Genomic DNA, 22448 nt, shown 5'->3' with positions numbered 1-22448 from the left:
AAAGGCGAATGTAAATGCTGAATGAAAGGGTAAAACATGTTGAATGTGTTTACAGCGTGACCCCAGATGGCATCTTCTTGACCTTGCTGAGGCTTAGCAAGGAGGACTCTGGGACGTACACCTGTCTGGCGGTCAGCCCTGCCGGCCAAGAGAGCAGACTGTACACCCTCTTCGTGCTCGGTAAGTTCTGCTGCATTTCTGATATCAGTTCATGTTGATGGGTACCAATGGATGTCATTCAGTTGATTTCTTATCGACCATCTTTCCATCAGTCTTCTCAGAAAAATCGGAATCGATGTAGGTACAAAAACAAGGTTACGTTGACTTTGACTTTTCTTTTGTAGCTAAAACAAAAAGATATTTTGTAACTACAAAAGTTACAAAAGATTGTAGCTATCAAATCTTTTGTAATTACAAATGAGTCAGTCAAAATAGATGTCGCTACAAAAACAAGCCCTATGCTTTGATAGTTCTCTGCCAACTTGCTTCGGTTTAAAAGCTTACGCCAAATGACTGTCATGTCAATCCACTCCTCAAGTCCCGCCCACTATTTCCGGCGAGACGTCTGTCCCTAGAGAGGTGCAGGTGACGCAGGACAGCGCCGTGACGCTGGAGTGCCACGCCGTGGGCAACCCCCCGCCCCAGATCAGCTGGCTGAAGAACGGACACCCCCTGTTCCTCTCAGCCCGCACCCGCCTCCTCTCGGGAGACTCTGTCCTCAGGTCAGTTTATTGAGATGTTTCATAAGACACGACTGAAGAGACAGCACACAGTCACATGGTTAACACAGAGGGAGCTAATTCGCCAGTATGAGTGGGTTGGTTAAACCTTCAAACCATTGGACAAGAACACAGTAAAAAAGCTTACAACCGGCAAAGTTTCAGATTATACTCTCACTCTAGTACTTCATCATCAAATGATTTTGATCGTTGTGTTTGCATTGCTGCGAGGGAATCTGGCTGAAGAAGTCGTCGTCCAAAGCATTGCTGTTTGATATTTGGTTCCCGGTTCCTCTTGCGTTGTGCAGGATCTCTCCCGTGCTGCTGTCAGATGCAGGCATGTACACCTGTGTGGCGCGCAGCCGAGCAGGGCTCGCAGAGCTCAGCTACGACGTCCAGGTCCAAGGTACAATCCCCCTGCCACACTGGACACCCCACCAGCGCTTCCTCATTTAGGGGTCATCAAGTGTAATGTGCTTCCATGATGTTAAATGTGCCCATGTGCTTCTCATGCAATCAATGTCCATATAGTATATTGCTCCAAATCAAAAACTCTCATAGAGATGATCACCGACCACCGATGACCACTAACCATTAACAGGCTTGCTCCACGTTGGGTTCAATGTTAAAAGGCCCCTGTTTGACCCGCCGGTGGGATACTCATTAGCCATCGCAAGCCGTTTCAGAGTCTGCCCTGCACCATGTGACTTGGTGACATCACTGGTGGGAGTGGGGCTACATTGATGCCGGATAGATCAGCCTACCAGTCTCTACAGTCCCTTGGGTAGGCTGGTAGGCTGACCTGCCCAGCATCCATCTGGGTGGACACTCCTACTTGTGATGTCACTAAATCAGGGCACATTATCAAACGCCTTTTCACGGCTAACTTCACGCCTAGCGATAAAATCGATTTAACCCCCAACTCCCCGTTGTGTCGGCCCCACAGCGCCCCCTGGTGTGGACCGCGTGGAGCCGGTGGAGCCCGTCACGGTGGTGCAGGGCTCCTTGGTGACCCTGACGTGCGAGGCCCGGGGCGTGCCCCCGCCCACCCTGACCTGGCTGAAGGACGGCCAGCCGCTGTCGCTTCACCGCAACCTGCTGCTGGACGGCCGGGAGACGCGGCTGCAGCTGCCCGACGTGGCCCCCTCCGACGGGGGGCTGTACAGCTGCGTGGCCAGCAACCAGGCAGGCAGCAGCACCAAGAGCTTCAACCTCACCGTGCTCGGTACAACCAAAACCATAAAGCAATGCTGGACACGTCTGGGGCACTTCCTTCTGAATGAAAAGGCGGCTTAGCTCAGGAGGTAGAGCGGGTTTTCTCGTAAGCGGAAGATTGCTAGTTCAATCCTTGGCCCTCCTAGCACCTAGAGTGTCCCTGAGCAAGACCCTTAACCCTTAACTGCTCCTGGCGAGCCGGCCGTATCCTTGCATGATTTGACTCCGCTTTCGGCGTGGGAATGTGTGGATAAAAGCGTCTGCTAAATGCCCTAAATGTAAATGAATGTAAAATGAATAGTGATAATAATAAAGTAATAATCAGTTGTATTGACACAGCAAATTCAGGTGCCTGAACGGACAGTGACATTTAAACAGTGAATATAAGAATACAAATGAAAACATAAATATAGATTGTGATAACAAGAATACAGTACATCCGTAAATGAAATAAACTAAGGTAAAACAACAGCTAAATTCAAATAGTCTTTGTATTACTTAAAATGTATTGATGTGTTCACCAGAGTGTGGTGCAGGCATGTGAATGGTGGATGGGTTTGAAACTGTGTGGCACTCTGTTGCTTTTCCCCAGAGCCCCCGAAGATATCCAGCACGGGGTCCCCCAATGAGCTGACCCTGGCCGTAAACAGCCCCCTAGAGCTGGAGTGCACGGCCGTGGGGGTCCCCCCGCCCACCCTCAGCTGGCTCAAAGATGGACGTCCCATGGAGCGGCCCGAGGTGGTGACGGAGGAGGGGCGCTTCGTCAAAATAAGCAAAGTGCAGGTAAGTGTAATGGAGGGAAATGAAGGGTATTACTAGCATGCAAGTGTGCTCCGGTGTTCCGGCTGTACCGCACGTCCAGGTGACTGATGTGCTGCTCTTTTCAGGTGGAGGATGCGGGGCTGTACAGCTGCTTGGCCAGCAGCTCGGCAGGAGAGGACGGACGGAACCACTGGGTCCGGGTCCAGGGTAATACGTTGTGTTTCTCTTGGCCAGGAGCTCAAGCATCTAGCGAAAGAACCCTGATGTCCCCTAGTCGTTTACCTCAGCCCTAATTAATCACTTTTTCTCCCTTGTTTCTTTCTGGCTCCAGTTGAAATCATTTTTCCATGATGTAAAAGAAAGGCCCACATGGGTGTGTGTTGTGGCCAAGGGCCATTAGTCACATCTTCCTGTTCATCCAAAAATAGAGGTCTCATTGCTTGTATATTTTTAGAGTTGACATGGATGTTAACCATACTTTTGAGGTGTTACATCAGGTGTTACAGCCGTACAAGCAACAGCAGAAAACAACAGGAAAAGCTCCATCTCATCTCATCTCATCTCATCTCATCTCATCTCATCTCTAATACATCAAGCTGTCTCACGCTTGTGTGCCTCTCTTCCAGTGCCCCCGACTCTCCTGGGCTCGGGTGAGGTGAGGGCCGTGACGGTGGCCTCCAAGGGACACCTGACCCTGGAGTGTTTGGCTGACGGCGACCCCGCTCCTGAGATAGAGTGGTACAAGGACGACGTCAAACTGCAGGTAGAGAAGCTCGTCACAAAGGGTCATGGATCACAAAAATAAACACTCAAAATGTAAAATAATTGAATTGTATTTCTACTTCTGTCAGCTGGGCGGTCACATCCAGAAGCTGGCGGGGGGGCAGTACCTGGAGATCCAGGAGGTCCGACCCGAGGACAGTGGACATTACAGCTGCGTGGTCACCAACATGGCGGGCAGCACCAGCCTCTACTTCAGTGTGGAGATTCTCTGTCAGTCCATGTTATAACACATTATTAACAGTTTATACAGAGCTACATCGTGGAGAGTCTCTCTTAGTCTGGGTGACTGGACAACAGCAAATTAATAGAATACATTAAACATTTGTTTAGATTTACCCAAAGTTATAATTGGTCATTTGGACCTACAATATGATGATACTATAGTTTTTTATATACAACATCATGATGCTAAAGTTGTTTATATACTAAATTATGATACTATTGTTGTGTATACTACATGCTGGTACTATAGTTGTGTGTCTACTATATGATGGTACCATAGTTGTGTGTATAAAGACATACGCTGATACTGACCTGGTTTTCTCTGTATCCTCCCATCGCTCCAGTGCCCCCGGTGATCAAGGAGAGCACCTCCCTGGTGACGGCCCACCTGGGCCAGGACACTGTGCTGCCGTGTGAGGCCCAGGGCGACGCCTCCCCCACCATCACCTGGAGGAAGGACGGCTTCCCGCTGATTCATGACAGCAATAAGTATGTGTTCTGTTTTTGTTTGTGCAGACGGAGGCTCGTGTCAGACGGCTCAGTGTCAATCAACGTGCCAAATGTGGTCACATGGTCTGATTAAAGTAACCACGCCACCATGTCCCATGTTTGGTCGTGTGCACAAGATTGGGTGTTATTGTGACTGATGAGGGATTACACTTACTGGGTGGGGATGGCTGAGAGGATCTTTGCGAGGCCTGCGGTCTGTGTTGAGGGTTTTGTTTGTGTGTGTTCAGGGTTGTGTTTGTGGTGTGTGTTTAAGGTTGTGTTTGTGTTGTGTGTGAAGGGATGTGTTTGTCCCTTGTGTGTTAAGGGTTGTGTTCAGGCTGTGTTCTCACGGTTGGGTTTGTGTTGTGTGTTCACGGTTGTGCGTTGCGTGTTTAAGGTACCTGATATCTGAGGGCTCCCTGCGGGTTCAGGGCGTCCAGCTGAGTGACGCCGGACGCTACTACTGTACCGTCTCCAACCAGGCGGGCTCGGACCACCGGGGGATGGACCTCCGCGTGTTCGGTGACTACCACTCCCCGCTAATGAAGGGTTTTGGATATGATGTTGTGGTACTTAGAAATTATAGATTATAGAATTGTAGAATGTTGTCACCCTACTTTTGCATGCCCACAAACGAGATGCCTATAAGACTTAACTGAGCTAGAGTGACCCTGTATGCAGGGTATGTAGAGTCATGCTTCAACTGATCCATGAAGGTGTGTGTGTGTGTGTGTGTGTGTGTGTGTGTGTGTGTGTGTGTGTTTGCAGGTGTATGTGTGAATGTGTGTGTGTTTGTGTGTGTGTGTGTGTGGGTGAATATATCTCCTTTGGGTAAAATACAATGACTTAATGTTAACATAAACTACAAATGACACCTGAACAACCCAGACTCAATTACCAAAGAAATCCGAGGCCGCTGCCTGCTGTCTGACCCGGTCGCGTGTGTCCCCCCCCCCTGCTCAGTGGGCCCCTCCATCAGCCCTGGGCCCTTCAACGTGACCGTGACCACGGGCGTCAGAGCTGTGCTGAGCTGTGAGACCAAGGGAATACCTGCTCCCCAGGTCACCTGGAAGCGAAACGGCACCCCGCTAGACATCAACCAGCAGCCCGGGGCGTACAGGTAAGCTCCTTCACCTCGGCGGCCTGCGGCGGCAGCACGCCGTCCCGTGGCTCAGGGCATCTGATGAAACCGTGTCTCTGTGGTCGGCTCCAGGTTGCTCTCCTCCGGCTCCCTTGTGGTTGCCTCCCCGTCCAATGAGGACGAGGGCTACTTTGAGTGCACCGCCGTCAACGTGGTCGGAGAGGAGCGCAGGGTCATCGAGGTGCTCCTACAAGGTACGCTCCGATGATGCTACTACACCATAGTCTAAACTTTGCGTCAAAGTGAATTCACCGTGGCGTGAGGTCACAATGAAGTCACCGTGACTTAGTGTGATTTGATCACAAGGGGTTTGAGATCGGATTGTGTGGATTTCTTGTCGTTCAGTTCCGCCGTCTATTGAAGACGATGTCACCGCGGTCACCGCTGTAAAGATGGCCGCTGTCTCGCTGCCTTGTCACGCACAGGGCCGGCCGGCGCCCACTGTCACGTGGACCAGGGGCGGGGCCAAGTTGAGCCTGAGAGGGGGCGCGTACAGGATCCTGCCTACTGGTAGGATGTGCTATGATCTATTATAACACCACATAAAACACCTAACAATAGCCATTTGACAAATAAAAGCTATCTCTCATATGCGATGAAGACATCATCTTCATCATCATAGTGCTTTTGTTTCCTGTATCTGCCATGTCACTTCTGTTTCCAGGTGTGCTTGAGATCTTGGCTGCAGTCCCGAGCCACGCGGGCCGGTACACCTGCTCGGCCCGCAACCCCGTCGGGGTGGCGCACAAGCATGTCACGCTCACCGTGCAAGGTAAGGCTGTCCACCTCTCTGGGTGTCTGTGAGGACCAATAGTGTCGGCCCTTTCCTTTTCTAACGATGTGAATGTGTATTGGTCATGATCAGAGCCTCCTGAGATCCGACCAATGGCAGAAGAGGTGCAGGTGGTTCTGCACCACGGAACCGTTCTCCCCTGTGAGGTCCAAGGGTTCCCCAGGCCTTCCATCCTCTGGCAGAGAGAGGGAATAGCCATCTCGGCAGGTATGAACCGCGACCACGTCTACATTTGACCTTAACCATGCTCTAACCCCAAACACTGCACCCGACACATGGAGGGTGCAGGACCTGAATCCAGCTCTCTTTCTACGACAGGACACAGACTGGCTGTGCTCTCCAACGGAGCACTCAAGTTTTCCAGAGTCACCCTGGGTGACGCAGGGACGTACCAGTGTCTGGCGCAGAATGAGGCTGGCACAGCCGTGGGCCAGACCAAACTAGTGCTTCAAGGTAAATAAACACATGTTATTAATTGACCTGACTGGAGTGCCGGGAAATAAGCGTCTGGACCTACTTTAAACTCACTTTGTGAAGGAAAACACCTTTATGGTGATGAGGAAAATTTAAACAAATAAACAAAGACATATATTCAGCTGAGTACCCCCTTCACCTGCACAAAACATTTTTGGGAGAAAAAAGTCTCTTCCTGGAACTGACAAGATTTCGACAACAAAGAGAAAGGAGAATGTGTGAGAATTCATGGATTCTCTCCCCAAACCATTTAAACTAGCTGAGGGTGAAAACTAATTATGTTTCATTTTGTTCCCCCTGCAGTGCTCCAAAGCACCCCCATTTGAGAACCACTGCTGTAGATGACTGTCTCTCTCTAAACACTGAGCCCATGTGACTCCATGTCTGTTGCCCCTGTTGCCCCTCCAGTCCCGCCGGTTCTGAGCGTCCCCAGGGTGGAGTACGTGGCGGTGCTGGGCCGGGCGGTCAGCCTGGAGTGTGTGGCTGACGGGCAGCCCCAGCCGGAGGTCACATGGTACAAAGACCGGAGGCCCCTCCTGGACGGCGCTCACGTACGCATCTTCGCCAACGGAACGCTGAGCATCAGCGCCACGCAGCGCAGCGATGCGGGCGTGTACACGTGCACGGCCAGGAACCTCGCCGGCCGTGCCAGCCACGACATGAGGCTAGGGATCCAGGGTTGGTCCGCTTGCTTACTTTATTTCTTTGTTTCTTTCTCTCTTTCTTTCTTCTGTTAGTTCTTTCTTCCTTTATTTCTTTTGTTTTTCTGTATTTATTCAGATCGTTCATTTGTTTGTTTGTTCATCCTCTCTTCCTTTCTTTCTTCCCTTGTTCTTGCACTCTTCTTTTCTTCCTTTCGTCCTTTCTTTCCTTATTTATTCCTCCCTCATTCTTCCTTTCTTTCTTTCTTTCTTTCTTCCTTTCTTTCTTTCTTTCTTTCTTTCTTTCTTTCTTTCTTTCTTTCTTTCCTTGACAATGTCAATAACTATCTAACCAGCAGTCTTTCTGTCTTCAGTACCTCCTATGATTCTCGCCGGCCAATCAGAGCTGTCGGTGGTCCAGGGCTTCCAGGCCTTCCTGCCCTGCTCTGCCCAGGGGTCCCCCGAGCCCAGGGTCTCCTGGGAGAAAGACGGAGCCGTCGTGCCCAACCGTCCAGGCAAATTCACCATCCTGCGATCAGGGGAGCTGATCATCGAGAGGGCGGAGGTCAGCGATCACATTTGTTATAATACACTGCAGACGGTAATTGTGTATTTACTTGTTAGTATTTAAAAAAACACCTTGTTCTCCTACAGCCAGGAGACGGAGGTGTGTTTACCTGTGTGGCAGCCAACTCTGCGGGTTCCGTCAGACAAGATGTCCGCCTGTCCGTCAACATGAGGCCCGTCTTCAAGGAGATGCCGGGTGACGTGACCCTCAACATGGGTCAAAGTCTGGCCCTGTCCTGCCACGCTCAGGGAACCCCCACGCCTGTCATCCACTGGACAGCCAACAACAGTCCCTACCCAGGTACAACACACATCCCACCGCAGCACACACACATGCTACTCCTAAAGCAAACCCTAGCCCTAGCCCCAATACTGTGGCCCTATTCAACCTTCATCAAGAAACTACAAAACAAAACAACATATCCTTATGCTATTATCTTAGATAACAAGGTTGGTTTCAAATGTGCCTCTTTTTTCCAGACTAAAAACAAATGCTTTACTGAGGAGACTAGACGTTACTAGAATATCAAGCAGTCATTCAATGAAACTGTAATCATAATACACCTTTTATGCAGCAGATGCACGAAATGCCTGACAAGAATACAAGAAAAAACAGATCAAATAAAACACGATAATATAAACCAGAGGTTCTTGGGGTTCACACATCTCCATATCTGTAAACCTGTAACCCTGCAATATTAAACAATATCACCTAACGTGAGGTACTTGATGGTGCAGGGGCGACGGTGGACGAGTCGGGCCGAAGCTCCTTACTGGTGGAGAAGGTCAGCTCCTCCCACGCTGGGACCTACGTGTGCGTGGCGGAGAACATCGTGGGCTCCATCCGGGCACTCGCATTCGTCCGCATCAGAGGTGAGTAGGGCTGTGTGATCAATCAAATTTTGATTGCAATTTCGATTTTTACGCAAAAGATCTGATAAAAAGAAATCTAATCGAATAGAGCAAGATTTTTTGTTTTTTATAGGTATATATATTTTATTAATTAAATTAAATGAATCTTATTGAAATTGCAGAACAGCTGGATACATATATAGATAGAGATATATAGATAGATAGATTGTTTTCGATCTGAACATTTGCTATTTTAACATTTTGTGTAGTTTTTTAAGGGGATATTTCAAAGTTCTCAGTTACAAAGTGTTTTTTTTGGAGAGTTGGAGAGAAATGCCTCCTATTTTCAAACTCAAAAAGAATCGTTTGAATAACCATGATTTCAATCTTGACCAAAATAATCGTGATTATGATTTTTTTCCATAATCTAGCAGCCCTAGAGGTGAGCCAAGGCCGATCAGAGTCCAGAAGGGTTTATTTTTTTAACGTCATTTGTAATATGAAGTTGAAGTTGAAGGCAAACTCGTTTACCCCCAACCCTCCCCAAGAACTATTCATCACTGTTTACAATACTTCAGGAAAAGTGCAATCTCTAGGAACAAATATACTTTATACAAAACAAAAAACATGTTTAAAGTAACTAGAAACAAAGTAAAGATCGTTACATCGTTTATGATACAGCATAATGATTCTAAAACATTTTGTAACTCTCACACACACGTCTACATGTCTCCCCCCCCAGAGCCCCCGGTGCTGAAGGGGGAGGCTCGCATGTCCCAGACGGCGGTGCAGGGCGACGCGGCCATGCTTGACTGCCCCGTGCACGGGAACCCCCCCCCGGCCCTGCGCTGGCTCCGGGACGGCCGGCCGCTGCTGCTCCGCTCCCTCCGACTGACCACCTTCCACAACGGCTCCCTGGCCCTGCACAGCGTCACGGTGAGGCCCTGCATCCCAGCCACGCCTCCCCCTGCTCCACTTCAGGGGCCTCCGGTCTTCTCCGCTCTTCAGGGTCACTAAAGAAAACAGAGCAGAATTCGTTGGGAGCGTCATTCCTGTTCCCGGCCAAAGTGTATGTGTTGGTGTGTGTGTGTGTGTGTGTGCGTGTGTGTGTGTGTATGTGTGAATGTGTGTGTGTGTTTATGTGTGTGTGTGTGTGTGTGTGTGTGTGTGTGTGTGTGTGTGTGTGTGTGTGTGTGTGTGTGTGTGTGTGTGTGTGTGTGTGTGTGCGTGTGTGCGTGTGTGTGTGTCTGTGTATGTGAGCTGCCCTCCCCTCCACTCCCAGCTCCATCAGATGGGAGCCGTTCCAGCCCAGGGAGGGGTAGCGAGGGCTGACTGCATTAGCAACAGGGCGAGGGGGACTGAGGGAGATGTTCCAGCCTTCTGCCTCCCCTCCCTTTTTAAGTCAATGATCTTGTTCAGTCTCTCAGGCGCTGCAGTAATCTGCGGATCCCGCGGATGAGACTAACACAGATGGATGACTTTTCTCCACTCAAACTCAATGACAATCGAACTGTAAAATTCACTTTTTCAATGACGCTACAGTTGCTGAGGCACAGACAGAGAATTGCGGTGTGGCTTTATCAGATGTCGGCTATTTAGCATAAAGATGCCCTAAAGGTGATGGTGTAGGTGTAACAGAAATATGACTCCTTTCTTCATTCAGGGCCTTTTGGAGTAATTAACTCTAGGTTTGTGTGTGTGTCTGTGTGTGTGTGTGTGTGTGTGTGTGTGTCTGTGTCTGTGCGTGGGTGTGTGTCTGTGCGTGGGTGTGTGTGTGTGGGTGCGTGTGTGTGTGTGGGCGGCGGGTTGCACGTGTGTGATGGAGCGTGTGTGTATCTGTGTGTGTGTGTGTGTGTGGGCGGCGGGTTGCACGTGTGTGATGGAGCGTGTGTGTATCTGTGTGTGTGTGTGTGTGTGTGTGTGCGCGTGTGCGCGTGTGCGCATGCATGTGCATGTGTGTGTTGTTCCGCAGGCTGGAGATGCAGGGGAGTACCAGTGTGTGGCAGAGAGTGAAGCTGGGGTTGCCGAGAGAACCATAAGTCTTAAAGTTCAGGGTGAGTTATTTTCTGGGAACAACTGGTTCAGATTTACATGCTTTTTCCCCTCCTAGACTAAGACACACGTGCACGTGTGTGTGTGTGTGTCAGTCAACGGCTGGCATATGATGTCATTCAGACTCTTAGTTAGTTTCCATGTGGATCTTGAAGCAATCTTCGTGTTTCCTCTTTTTTTTTTCCTCTTCTATTGTCTCTACTTCATCTGAAACATTTCAAACTAGCCCAGCCTTGCATTGTTTCAGCATTACATATTGCGGTTTGTAATTATGAAACACTCGGTCATCCCTCCGTCTGTCATGACACAGTCAACGGGGGCTTCTCCGGCTGGGAAGAGTGGGGGCCGTGCAGCAGCAGCTGTGGACAGGGCTTCCAGGAGCGAATCAGGTCATGCAACAACCCGGAGCCAGCCAATGGGGGCAGGTCATGTGACGGCCCCAGTGTGGATTCAAGGAAATGTCAGGCTGGGCTCTGCCCAGGTGGGTCCTTGGTTCATATTGTTAACTTGTTTTTGCATTTGATTATTTTAGTCCTGGAAAGTTGAAGAAAATAATAATAACGTGATCAAACAACATAAAGGAATCATTGAACGAACAAACCAAGAAAACAGTGGACCCCCAGGGGGTCAACACACCTACACGTCTTGACCAGTGAGTTTGTAGCTAGGCTGGCCTGCATGACCCTCCTAACCCTGATCCCCCTCCCTGGAAACAGGTGAGTCCCCCCGCAAAGCCCGAGGCAGCCTGATCGGCATGGTGAACGAGAGGGAGTTCGGGGTGGCCTTCCTGGAGGCCAACATCACGGACAACCAGGAACTGGGCACCAGCACGCTGAACGCCCACCTGGACAACATCCCCCCCAGCGTGGGTGAGTGCAGAGCCAGGCCCGAAGCTTCTGGCTTTGGTCTTCAAGGTCCATAATCTACCTTCAGATAGACTCACAAATTATTATCGTGAATAAAAATACTTCTAGGTTGGTCATTAACGTGTAGGCATGTTTACTGAATCCTATCTGCACCATAGATTACCTGTTTGCCTATTCACTGTAAAGTCACACTGGATAACAGCGAAAATAGCTACTTTACAACGATAAACCCATGTCAATACGATTATTAAGCTTTCTGATGAGAGAGAACAACTGAACGTCCGAAATTTACATCAAATGTTTGAAATATAAATTTCCCCTTATTTATTTTTCTTCTAACTGAACAATAACCTGTTTCAATAGAAACAGCCGTACATTAATAATGATATAATGCATGCCATTTGGTGCCTGCGTCTCTCCAAGGCGCCTCACAGAACCACGAGTGCGTAGCATGTGTGGAGACGCCTGGTGTACGACCGCTCAAATGGCGTGACGTCACATGTGGGAGATGAAACCACGGGCAGGTGAAGCGAGGATCCCGGGACACCTCCGCCCTCGTCAACGCGCTGACCCGTGACCCCTCTGTGTTTGCGTGTCCCCAGGGCCTCTGCTGCGAGTGCTGGTGTCCGTCTTCACCCCCATCTACTGGAGTGCCGTGCTGCAGAGCGGAGCCGCAAGGAACGGCTTCTCCCTGACCCAGGGCCTCTTCAGGCAGGAGTCCCAGCTGGAGTTTGAGTCCGGTGAGCGTCAGGACAGCAGCAGCAGCACTGAGGGTCTGTGAGAGTCTGCCGTCTCCATGGTCCTGGCGGATCGTTAATGGAATTCACCCGGGACCGGTCTTTGAACTTTTAACAGGGTGTTGTCAGACGACTGCCCGACGAAGAAGCACATCACAAAATAAAAACGGCATTTTTAATAACCGTAGCCCTAACATTATTATTAAATAAAAAAATCGCCTGTCGATATGCAACTAGATCCTCTCTCGATACAAGTTTACTTTGGCTAAGTAGATGAGTAAAATGTATTCAAATAAAATAAGAAGATACATTATTAAAAAGTAGGACCGACAAGATAAAAATTCTAACCTTGAAATCTCAATAACCATGTCAGGAATAACCTGTTGCTTCTGCAGTCCCTGAAACATCCAACAGAGGGCGTGTGCATTCACTGTTTACAAAATGGAAGCAGTGGTTTGCTCAGGTTTGCAAATGATACCATGCAACGGTACCTTGACTGAGCCTCTCTGTTTACGTGTATGGATGTGTCTCTCCAACCCCCTAGGGGAGGTCCTGCGCCTCACCCACGTGGCCCGGGGCCTGGACCCCGAGGGCGTCCTGCTCATCGACATCGTGGTCAACGGCTACTGCCCTCCGTCGTTAGCCACCTCCCGCCTGGCCCTGCAGGTCTGTCCACCTCATCACAACTCAGTTGACATTCTACCTGCAACACCTAGGTCCTCTCAGTTAACTTTATGTAAATGTGAAAGTCTTACACTTTGTGATACAGATTAATTTTATTCTATCGTCACTTACTTTATTATTATTATCATTTGACTGTTTTTGATGTGAGCTGCTGTGATGCCTTCGTTTCCCCTCGTCGATGAATAAAGCCCCTGTATATCTATCTTTTAGCAACAGCAAAACACATTTTTGTATTTGTATGTCCTCCTTTCTACTTCCTGCCCCCTCCCCCCGCTCCCTGACGACCAGGACTTTGACGAGTCATACGTGCAGACGGGCCGGGGCCAGCTGTACTCCTGGTCCTCCCAGCAGCAGCCCCACCAGAGGCCCAACGGGGCCTCGCTGATGCTGCGCTGCAACCACACCATCCTCCACGAGGGCCCGGCTCAGCGTCAGGGGCCCCTGCTGCAGCTGCTCCGGGTCTCTGGCATCAACAGCGTCTATAGCGTCTTCTCCCTGAGTCTGGACGTCAGCATCACCGCCAGCCTGGTGCTACCAGGTACTCTCCCTCGACCCCCTCTCTCCCTCCCCCTCCCTCCTCCCTCCTCTGCCTCCGTCCCTCCCCCCTTCATCCCCCCTCCCTCTCCCTCCCCCCCTCATTCGCCCCCCCCCCCCCCCCCCCCCATCCCTCAGGGCGAGAGATCTTGTGTTCATCAAAAACAATTGATGCAATGAAACCGAGAAACAGACCGAATAACAAGAGGGTCCCTTTGTTATTTAATCTGATTGGCGCGAGGCACCCGTTGAAATCAGTTACCGTCCCAGCACAGGGCAGACTATGCATATTATTCATTGCGTAACGCAAATCCAAATTTCAGTTTTATGAGGAAACCTCTATCCCAGATGTCCTCGTAAAACGCACGGCTGCCGTATTTCATGCTGGTGATGCTGACCTACAGGGTTAGGGGTTCAACCAGTCCCCCCTCACCCATACCCCTAACCCTTACCCTCACCGCCTGTCAATCCCTAATCACACATCTCCTTTACAGACGGGGATGGAGAAGCATGTCCAAAGGGTTTCCTGGAGGACATGGCCTCCTTCTGCGCTGGTAGGTTCTTCTTCTTCTTCCTCTTCATGTTGATTGGACCGACCTTCTGTCAGCCATTTATAGCGTTCTCTGACCCCCGCTAGACGAGGACGAGTGTGCTCTGGAATCGACCTGCTCCCACGCCTGCAACAACGTCATGGGGGGCTTCACCTGCAGCTGTCCCTCGGGGTTCACCATCTCCACGGAAACCAACAGCTGCCAAGGTCAGGTTAAGAGGCCGTCCGCCCACTCCTGATTCATTTTTTAAGCCGTTATTCAATTCACTTGCTTATTAATTTACTCATTAATTCTGTCACTTGTTTATTCATTTACTCATTAATTCTGTCACTTGTTTATTAATTTACTTTTTCATTCATTCATTCACTCGTTCATTCATTCAGTCAATCGTTCATTCATTGTTGTTTTTCTTTTAATTTATTCGAGTTACACTTTTCCTCAATTGCTTTGGCTGATTGTCCAAACAGCTCATTTGGTACAGCACATGGCCAAATATGGTACAGCACATGACCAAATATGGTCATATTTGGGTCATATCTCACACAAAACATTGAACTCATACTTTGTGTACAATCTAGACAATCAAAATGTGTAGATTGTAGCGTTGTGTTAAAGTGTTCCTCATACCCACTGTTCAGTCTCCTATTCTTTCATCAATGCACCATGTTGACGGTATTAGGATGTCATTTCTGTCTAGATAACTGAATAATGTTGTGTTTCAAACTAAATACAATTCAGAGACCAGTTTTCAACACAAGGTTTTATATGAAACCTTGCACTCACATTTCCATTGAAATTGTTGCTGTGTTTTTATTTAAAAAACTATCAAATAACACTGTAGTAGGCTATGCCATGCGTTAGAATAATAATAATAACAACACGCAATAATAAACACGCTGTCAAAATATCAACTCGTCAGGTTCAAATGCGCTCATGGCTCTTAAAGGGGATGGGAGATGGCGTTCTCATTGGTTTATTGCACAATACGCCCAAACCACACCTACGAATAATTAGGCTACTTCTGGGCAACTCTTTTTAGATTTGCGTCGGGCGCAAGAGTCATTTATTCGCGGGTATAATAGCAACAGCGGTAGAGCCCCGCCCACAAAGCTACTTCCGTTTTGCGCTTCTCACTTGCGTTTCAGACCGTTAAAATAGGGCCCAATGACTTTTTATCAACAAGATGCATTCAATTGGATTTTCGAAAAATTACGACCATTGTACTTGCTAATTTAAATCGACAAGCTAAAATATGGGCAATTTATTTAAATAATGACAAACTCTCATCTGTCCTGAACAATTCCCCATCATATTACGTTTTGAAAAATAGCATGTCATTTGAGGATTGGTCCAAAGCAATTGAGAAAAACTGTAAACCATTTGCAAAAATCACTCTGGCATTATTTACTTTATTTATCCGTCTTAAAATCTCTCACGGAGCCGTAGAAAAGCGGTGGCATTTACGAGAATAATGAATGCCCATTCCCGACGTCGCCCTCCCTGCTCCCAGGGAGCTCATTACAGCTGGCAGGGCGCTGCTCTTTCCAGGCCGGCTGCCCTGCATTTAGGCGCTTTGCATGGTCCAGCCTGGTGGCGCTGCACTGCTGGGGTCGTTAAACAGGGACTATGATAGTCCACATATCGACTCTATCATAGATCAATTTATCACTATACAAAAAAGAAGTTCGTAGTGTATAGTGGGGCGGTACTGTAGCAGCGGTAGTAGTAGCAAAAAACAACTACAGCAGTCGTGTGTTGCCTTATTTTGCAGTTTGTCATTCAGCCTCATAAGATGACCACAAAGCCAGACGTTTACTTTAATCCAACAAAGGGTTTCACTACGCCACCTGCCAACCGACCAACCAACCAACCAACCGACTGACAAACCGACCAACCCACCAACCAACCTGTCAAACAACCGACTTAGCAACCAACCAACCAACCGGCCGACCAACCAACAAACGTCCAACCAACCAACGTCCAACCAACCGACTGACAAACCGACCAACCCACCAACCGACCTGTCAAACAACCGACTTACCAACCAACCAACCAACCGACTGACAAACCGACCAACCCACCAACCAACCTGTCAAACAGCCGACTTACCAACCAACCAACCAACCGACTGACAAACCGACCAACCAACCAACCGACCTGTCAAACAACCGACTTACCAACCAACCAACCAACCGACTGACAAACCAACCAACCAACCAACCGACCTGTCAAACAACCGACTTACCAACCAGCCAACCAACCGGCCGACCAACCAACAAACGTCCAACCAACCGACTGACAAACCATCCAACCCACCAACCGACCTGTCAAACAACCGACTTAGCAACCAACCAACCAACCGGCCGACCAACCAACAAACGTCCAACCAACTGACTGACAAACCATCCAACCCACCACCCGACCTGTCAAACAACCGACTTAGCAACCAACAAACCAACCGGCCGACGAACCAACAAACGTCCAACCAACCAACGTCCAACCAACCGACCAACCACCCAACTGACCCACCGACCCAACGACCAACCCACCGACCAACCGACCGACCAACTGACCAGCCGACCGCCATCCGACTGACCCTCCGAATGACTGACCAACCGCCCGACAGACCTACCAACCGACAAACCAACAGGCCGACCAACCGACCCCCAAGCAATCTCACAGGGAGCCGTGGAGGACTACCTCAACGTCCCTGCTTGTCTTGTCCTGCAGACATCGACGAGTGCTCCCAGGGCTCCCACATGTGCCACTTCAACCAGCAGTGTGTGAACACCGTGGGCACCTACCGCTGCCAGGCCCGCTGCGGGGTGGGCTTCAAACCCAGCGTCGCCGGGAGCTCATGCGAAGGTAAGCCCTGCTCATATTCCAATGCCTGTATATGATCGGCGTCACAGATGGATGATGGATAAGGAGATAACAAGCCATGCAACATTCTGAATTGTTTTGCTGCCCTATCTTGACGTCTTTCCATGCTGGTGTTTCTCCAGATGTGGACGAGTGCCAGGAGTCCTCTGTGTCTCCGTGCCAGCACCAGTGTCTCAACACTCTGGGGTCCTATCGCTGCATCTGTCACCCTGGTTACCAGCTCTCTGGTCCCCGCTGCCTGGGTCAGCCCCTCCCCACACTCGCAGAGCACACACTACACAACACACAGGCTTGTACTGATGAGGGACTAAACGAACGTGCTGTGTAGACATCTGTACAAGCTGTCGTTAGGGTGCAGATGTGATGTGATAAACATAGAGAACAACAAGTTTGCTTCCCATAAACGTTATGTACTGCTTCCAGCTGCGTGGATGGACATTGTCGCTCCAGAGGCCAATTTCCACCAGAACCATCACGGAAGCGTCACGGCAGCGAAGCGACTGTGTTCCGTACTGCAGTCCCCACTTCATTCATCATATATGTTCATCGCATCATTCATCATATATATACAACAATATTATAACCCATTAAATACGGTATTATTTTGACATGTCATGGCAATGTCGCGGTCCGCTCGTGACACTGGACTTGCGATTAGAGAATAGACGAGGCATCGACGCAGACTTCATTTCTTCTTTGCCACTGATTGGCTATTGATACCATAGAAAGACTGTATAATATTACAATACCCTGTGAATTGCATAGGGGTCGATGTGAGCTCATGAATATTCATGAGCAAATGCTAACTGATTGGCTGTAGAAGTGTTCTGAGACACAGCTGCGAACCGGCAACCTTCAAAAGTAGAAGAGGCAAGTATCGTAAACGAAGTACCAGTTTGGGGACGGTTCCGTGCCGTGCCGCGACCGTATCCAATGGAATAGCCTACATTGACTATAATGGTTTCTATTATTTTCGGCGACCGTTTTACTGGCGTGACGCTTCCGTGATGGTTCTGGTGGAAATTGGCCTTCACATGCAGTAACCGTATGCTTGTGCTGCAGACGTCAACGAGTGCATGAGGAGCGTGTGTCCGGCTCACCAGCAGTGCCGCAACACGGAAGGAGGATACCAGTGTTTTGACAGCTGCCCAGCTGGCATGACCAAGACAGACAATGGAGCCTGTGTTGGTGGGTGACTTTCTCTGTCGCTCCCTTTCGCTCTCTTTCGCTCTCTCTTTGTCTGTCTGTCTGTCTGTCTGTCTGTCTGTCTGTCTGTCTGTCTTTCTGTCTCTTTCAAATTGAGGATTTATTTTCACAGGTGAGATATGTGTGTGTGTGTGTGTGTGTGTGTGTGTGTGTGTAAAGAATAAGAAGTTCTAAATGATGTTGAATGTTGTTTTGAATGAATCATTATTGTAAACGTTTCAGATGTGGACGAGTGCCAGGACGGGAGTCACATGTGCCGCTACAGCCAGATCTGCCAGAACACGGTGGGGGGGTACGGCTGTGTGTGCCCCCGTGGGTATCGCTCGCAGGGAGTAGGCCTTCCATGTCTAGGTAGGTGTATTCAGAAGTACCTCCGCGTCCACAGGAGTCTTGTCTTGTGTAGAGTTATTGCAACCAATCACAAGCCATGTCTGAATCTGGCTTTTTATGACATCATGTGTGGGAGTGTCCAAACCAGATGCTCAATGATCAGAACGGATGGCCTATCAGGTACCACATGTGTTGGTACAACTGATTTGTGATTGGACAAACTGATTGCTGATTGGACAAACTGATGATGATCGGAGAAACTGGTCGTCCCCGGAATGAATCCATCCTACCTGTCCCAGTACATCTGGATGGCCATTCCCACACATGATGTCAGAGGTTCCCCTTATTGGCTCGTTCACCGGGCCCCTGGTGGTATCTAAGTCTTTGTCCCCCGGTCTGGTCCTCAGACGTCGATGAGTGCCTTCAGACCCCCGGCCCGTGCGCCCACCACTGCCGCAACGTGCCCGGGAGCTTCCGCTGCACGTGCCCCCCCGGCACGGCGCTGCTGGGCGACGGGCGGTCCTGTGCCGGCCTGGAGCGCGGCTACACCTTCTCCAACGGTTCCCGCGTCCGGGCCCGGCTCCGCCCCCAGCTGGTGTCCACCATGGGCCGACCCGTCCTCACCCGTACCCACGGGGTGTCGCCCGTCCTCTCTCGCACCCACGGGGTGTCACGCATCACCAGGCAGAGCTGCCCCGCGGGCTACGCCAACAAGGACGGCTCGTGTGTGGGTGAGTGGGTCTGCTGACAGGCCGAGCGAGAGCCTCTGTCACACAGGCACAGATCAGCAGGAACATGTCCATAACATACATTAAAGGCATTTAAACACCAGCCATCGGGCGCCCTGGTAGCTCACCAACAACCCAGGTTCAATTCCTGCCCGTGGTACTTTGCTGCCTGTTCTCCCCTCGTATCTTCCATACCTTCCTGTCTTTCTCACTGTTTCATAAAGCATAAAAAAACTCAATATTAAAAATAAAAGCACCAGCAATCTACAAGGAAGTATACTAGGGTCTACCCATGGTTCCATTACCTGAGCTGTTTACCCCAGATAGGTTGTGCCACTATGGTCGTTGGAAGACAGCCAAATACTGGCATTAAGCTCTTCAATAGTAAACCGTGTACTATCCTCTCACTGTCCTCCGTTGCGCAGTGGGGGAGGCGACGGAAGTTTCTCAGAGTCAAGTGTTGGTTTTCAGTTGAGGGTTTGTAGCCATTGGCCACCGATGAATTTATCCAAGTCGAGCTAACAGCATGATTGCAAAAATACAAAACAGATGTTCACGGTTTACGCTTGGGACGCAACTTTTGAGATCTGTATCCGTTTCTGCGGCAGGTAAGTGAAGCCAGCAGCTCATATCCAAATGTTTTGCTCACCTGCTTGGGTTGCCGTGCCTCTTTACAGATGTGGACGAATGTGTTTTGAGGAAACCATGCCAACACGATTGCCGAAACACTGTTGGCAGTTTCCAGTGTCTCTGTCCCCATGGTTACCAGCTTCTAGCCAATGGCAGGAGCTGTAAAGGTAACAACTCACTGTGTGATGAAAATCAACAAAGAAAACTGATTGTATCATAGTACACGCTCACTTCGATAATGACATTAGACTCTGTGAATGTCAGCACACTAAAACCGGGGCTGTGTTCGCAGACATCAACGAGTGTGCCATGGACAGAATCCAGTGTGGCCCCAACCAGATGTGCTTCAACACCCGGGGGGGCTACCAGTGCCTGGACACTCCCTGTCCAGCCACCTATCAGAGAGGAGGAAGCCCCGGGTAGGACCACGTGTTACAATGCATTCTGTTTAATCAGTTTTTTGGTGGTGGTGGTGGTGTTGATGGCTGTATTGATGATGATGGTACTGGTGATAGGGGTTGTGCTGGTCGTGGTGCTGGTGATGGTGGTGTTGTTGGTGTTGGTGGTGCTGGTACTGGTGGTGGTGCCGTTGCTGGTGCTGTTGGTGGTGCCTGTACTTGTGGTGGTGCTCGTGGGGGTGTGTTGGTGCTGGCGATGCTGGTACTGTTGGTGGTTGTGGTGGTACTGGTGGTGGCGATGCTGGTGGTGGTGCTGATGGTACTGGTGGTGCTGCTGGTGCTGCTGGTGGTGTGATGGTGACGTTCTGCTCCCCCCCCCTCTCACAGGACGTGCTACAGGCCGTGCTCGCTGGACTGCGCCCCGGGCGGCTCCCCCCTGCTGCTGCAGTACAAGTTGCTGACGCTGCCGCTGGGCATCCCAGCCAACCACAACGTGGTGCGTCTCTCCGCCTTCTCCGAGTCCGGGGTGCTGCAGGAGCGCACGTCCTTCTCGGTGCTGGAGCAGGAGGGGGAGGCGGGGCTCAGTGGACAGGTGTTTGGCATCAGGGACGAGGAGGGGCGGGGCATCATCTTCACCCTGAGGGCGGTGGACAGCCCCGGGCTGGTGCGGCTCAAGGTGCAGGCCACCACCCTGTCCAAGCAGGGTCGGGTCACCTACCAGAGCATGTTCATCATCTACATCTCCGTGTCCAGGTACCCTTACTGAGCGCTAGAGCTCTGCCTGAACTGACTCTGCCCCCTGTTGGCCACCAGGGGGGTTACAGCAGCCTGAGAGTGCTGGTGGGAGGCGGCAGACTACAGAAGGACCGCACCATTCCGTCAAACACAACGCCTCGGTGCTCCCTGGTTCATTTTTAGAAATAAATGCTACAAATATTCTGACGGAGAATTTGTCAATGCAAGATTTGGTTCAATTTATTTATTCAAAAAGGGTTTGAAAATCTCCACTGAGATTTATGAGCTCCAGATGGATTCATTTTCCAAGATGCAATATAAAATTAAATCAATTTTTTTTACATTGGTTACTAATTATGTTCTTTCAAACATTTGGTAAAATGTTTATTTGCAGGATGTTAAATATATTTTTAAGTTCCTAATTAACCATAACCCTGGGGTTACAAAAAGGATAAAAAACCTTCATTATAAATTTGAACAGGCACACATTTTACAATATGTGTGCAGCATACGTGTTTACCTCGAGTATGTTAATTTATTTAATGAATATAGGATTTTCTTTTGTCCAATCAATTCCCGTCAAATTTAAATGAATTAAATTGTACTGTCAAAGATTTGACATCACTGTAATACCATCTCAACCGAGGCCTGGAGCTATGGATATTAACAAAACATAACGTGTGTGGAAATGTTATTTTTTCATATCTTATTTTTTATTCATAGTTTTTATATAATGTCAACTTGTAAAGAAAAAAAAAGGGGGGGGGGTATTTTTTTGTGTGTCTTTCTATTGAAGCAATGTTGGCTCCAGCCAATCAATGATCATGTCTCTATGGTGCTTTAGGAAGAAAAGAGACAGGATTATGTCTGAGTGTACGCATCGCGGCAGAGAGTCAGAGTTGATTTGCACTTATCTGTCTCAAGTGTGATATGAGTGTCTGACAGCAGACATACGCCCCCTGGGGAGACAGAACACATTCAACAGAATCTCAAGTGATAAGGAGAGAGAATGCCTTTTATTTGGTCCATCTGAAAACACACTTCAGTTCTCTGGAAATGGATGTAATGTTTGTATCTTGCCAGAAATAAAAAAACGATAAACACATGTGTTCTGCTGCTTATTATGGGACCAGCGTTCCATGACACCCTGGGGTGACCTTTTGATTTAACCTCATGGGTTATATTCTGATCTACAGTGATGTACTTTCGGTTTAATGGGACATTAAACCAAAAATAAATGTGTTGATACCAGAGCACTCAAACACATCAGGAAGATAGGCCATCCATTGACTGATGTCTTCTGCTGATTGCATTCTTTCCTTTCTGTATAAAGCACAGATAAGGCATATTCAAATATATACAGGCATTTATGATGGATTCCCTATTGCACTTGTCAGTACAAGAGTGCAGTAGTAATTAATAATGTGGAGGAAAGTAATTATATCGATATGATTGT

At 49.2% G+C, this 22448-nt stretch overlaps 1 protein-coding gene across 1 annotated transcript in view; it reads left to right on the top strand.

The window, feature by feature from the left end:
- The window catches only part of hmcn2 (hemicentin 2), a gene marked incomplete at its 5' end in the record, with an annotated part of 57574 nt that extends 35907 nt beyond the window's left edge, over window positions 1-21667 (top strand). Inside the window, 37 exons of the mRNA XM_079730751.1 lie at window positions 56-180; window positions 539-722; window positions 1028-1125; window positions 1666-1944; window positions 2527-2717; window positions 2822-2903; window positions 3323-3459; window positions 3548-3689; window positions 4046-4190; window positions 4588-4712; window positions 5154-5310; window positions 5404-5525; window positions 5677-5841; window positions 5996-6103; window positions 6197-6331; window positions 6443-6577; window positions 7007-7276; window positions 7614-7804; window positions 7894-8107; window positions 8545-8679; window positions 9401-9594; window positions 10631-10712; window positions 11021-11191; window positions 11427-11579; window positions 12179-12316; window positions 12858-12979; window positions 13286-13535; window positions 14026-14085; window positions 14169-14288; window positions 16813-16947; window positions 17088-17207; window positions 18028-18153; window positions 18394-18522; window positions 18909-19232; window positions 19907-20026; window positions 20152-20278; window positions 20645-21667. Coding sequence (XP_079586877.1) covers window positions 56-180; window positions 539-722; window positions 1028-1125; window positions 1666-1944; window positions 2527-2717; window positions 2822-2903; window positions 3323-3459; window positions 3548-3689; window positions 4046-4190; window positions 4588-4712; window positions 5154-5310; window positions 5404-5525; window positions 5677-5841; window positions 5996-6103; window positions 6197-6331; window positions 6443-6577; window positions 7007-7276; window positions 7614-7804; window positions 7894-8107; window positions 8545-8679; window positions 9401-9594; window positions 10631-10712; window positions 11021-11191; window positions 11427-11579; window positions 12179-12316; window positions 12858-12979; window positions 13286-13535; window positions 14026-14085; window positions 14169-14288; window positions 16813-16947; window positions 17088-17207; window positions 18028-18153; window positions 18394-18522; window positions 18909-19232; window positions 19907-20026; window positions 20152-20278; window positions 20645-21023 — 5890 coding nt within the window. The 3' untranslated portion in view covers window positions 21024-21667. The remainder of the gene's footprint in view (window positions 1-55; window positions 181-538; window positions 723-1027; window positions 1126-1665; window positions 1945-2526; window positions 2718-2821; window positions 2904-3322; window positions 3460-3547; window positions 3690-4045; window positions 4191-4587; window positions 4713-5153; window positions 5311-5403; window positions 5526-5676; window positions 5842-5995; window positions 6104-6196; window positions 6332-6442; window positions 6578-7006; window positions 7277-7613; window positions 7805-7893; window positions 8108-8544; window positions 8680-9400; window positions 9595-10630; window positions 10713-11020; window positions 11192-11426; window positions 11580-12178; window positions 12317-12857; window positions 12980-13285; window positions 13536-14025; window positions 14086-14168; window positions 14289-16812; window positions 16948-17087; window positions 17208-18027; window positions 18154-18393; window positions 18523-18908; window positions 19233-19906; window positions 20027-20151; window positions 20279-20644) is intronic.
- Between the last annotated feature and the right edge of the window lie 781 nt (window positions 21668-22448).

The sequence above is a fragment of the Pollachius pollachius genome, assembly GCF_949987615.1.
Source record: "Pollachius pollachius genome assembly, chromosome: 1".
In the NCBI taxonomy this organism is placed as follows: domain Eukaryota; kingdom Metazoa; phylum Chordata; class Actinopteri; order Gadiformes; family Gadidae; genus Pollachius; species Pollachius pollachius.
Note: the sequence above shows the minus strand (reverse complement) of the source record. Positions and strands in the feature narration are given on the sequence as shown.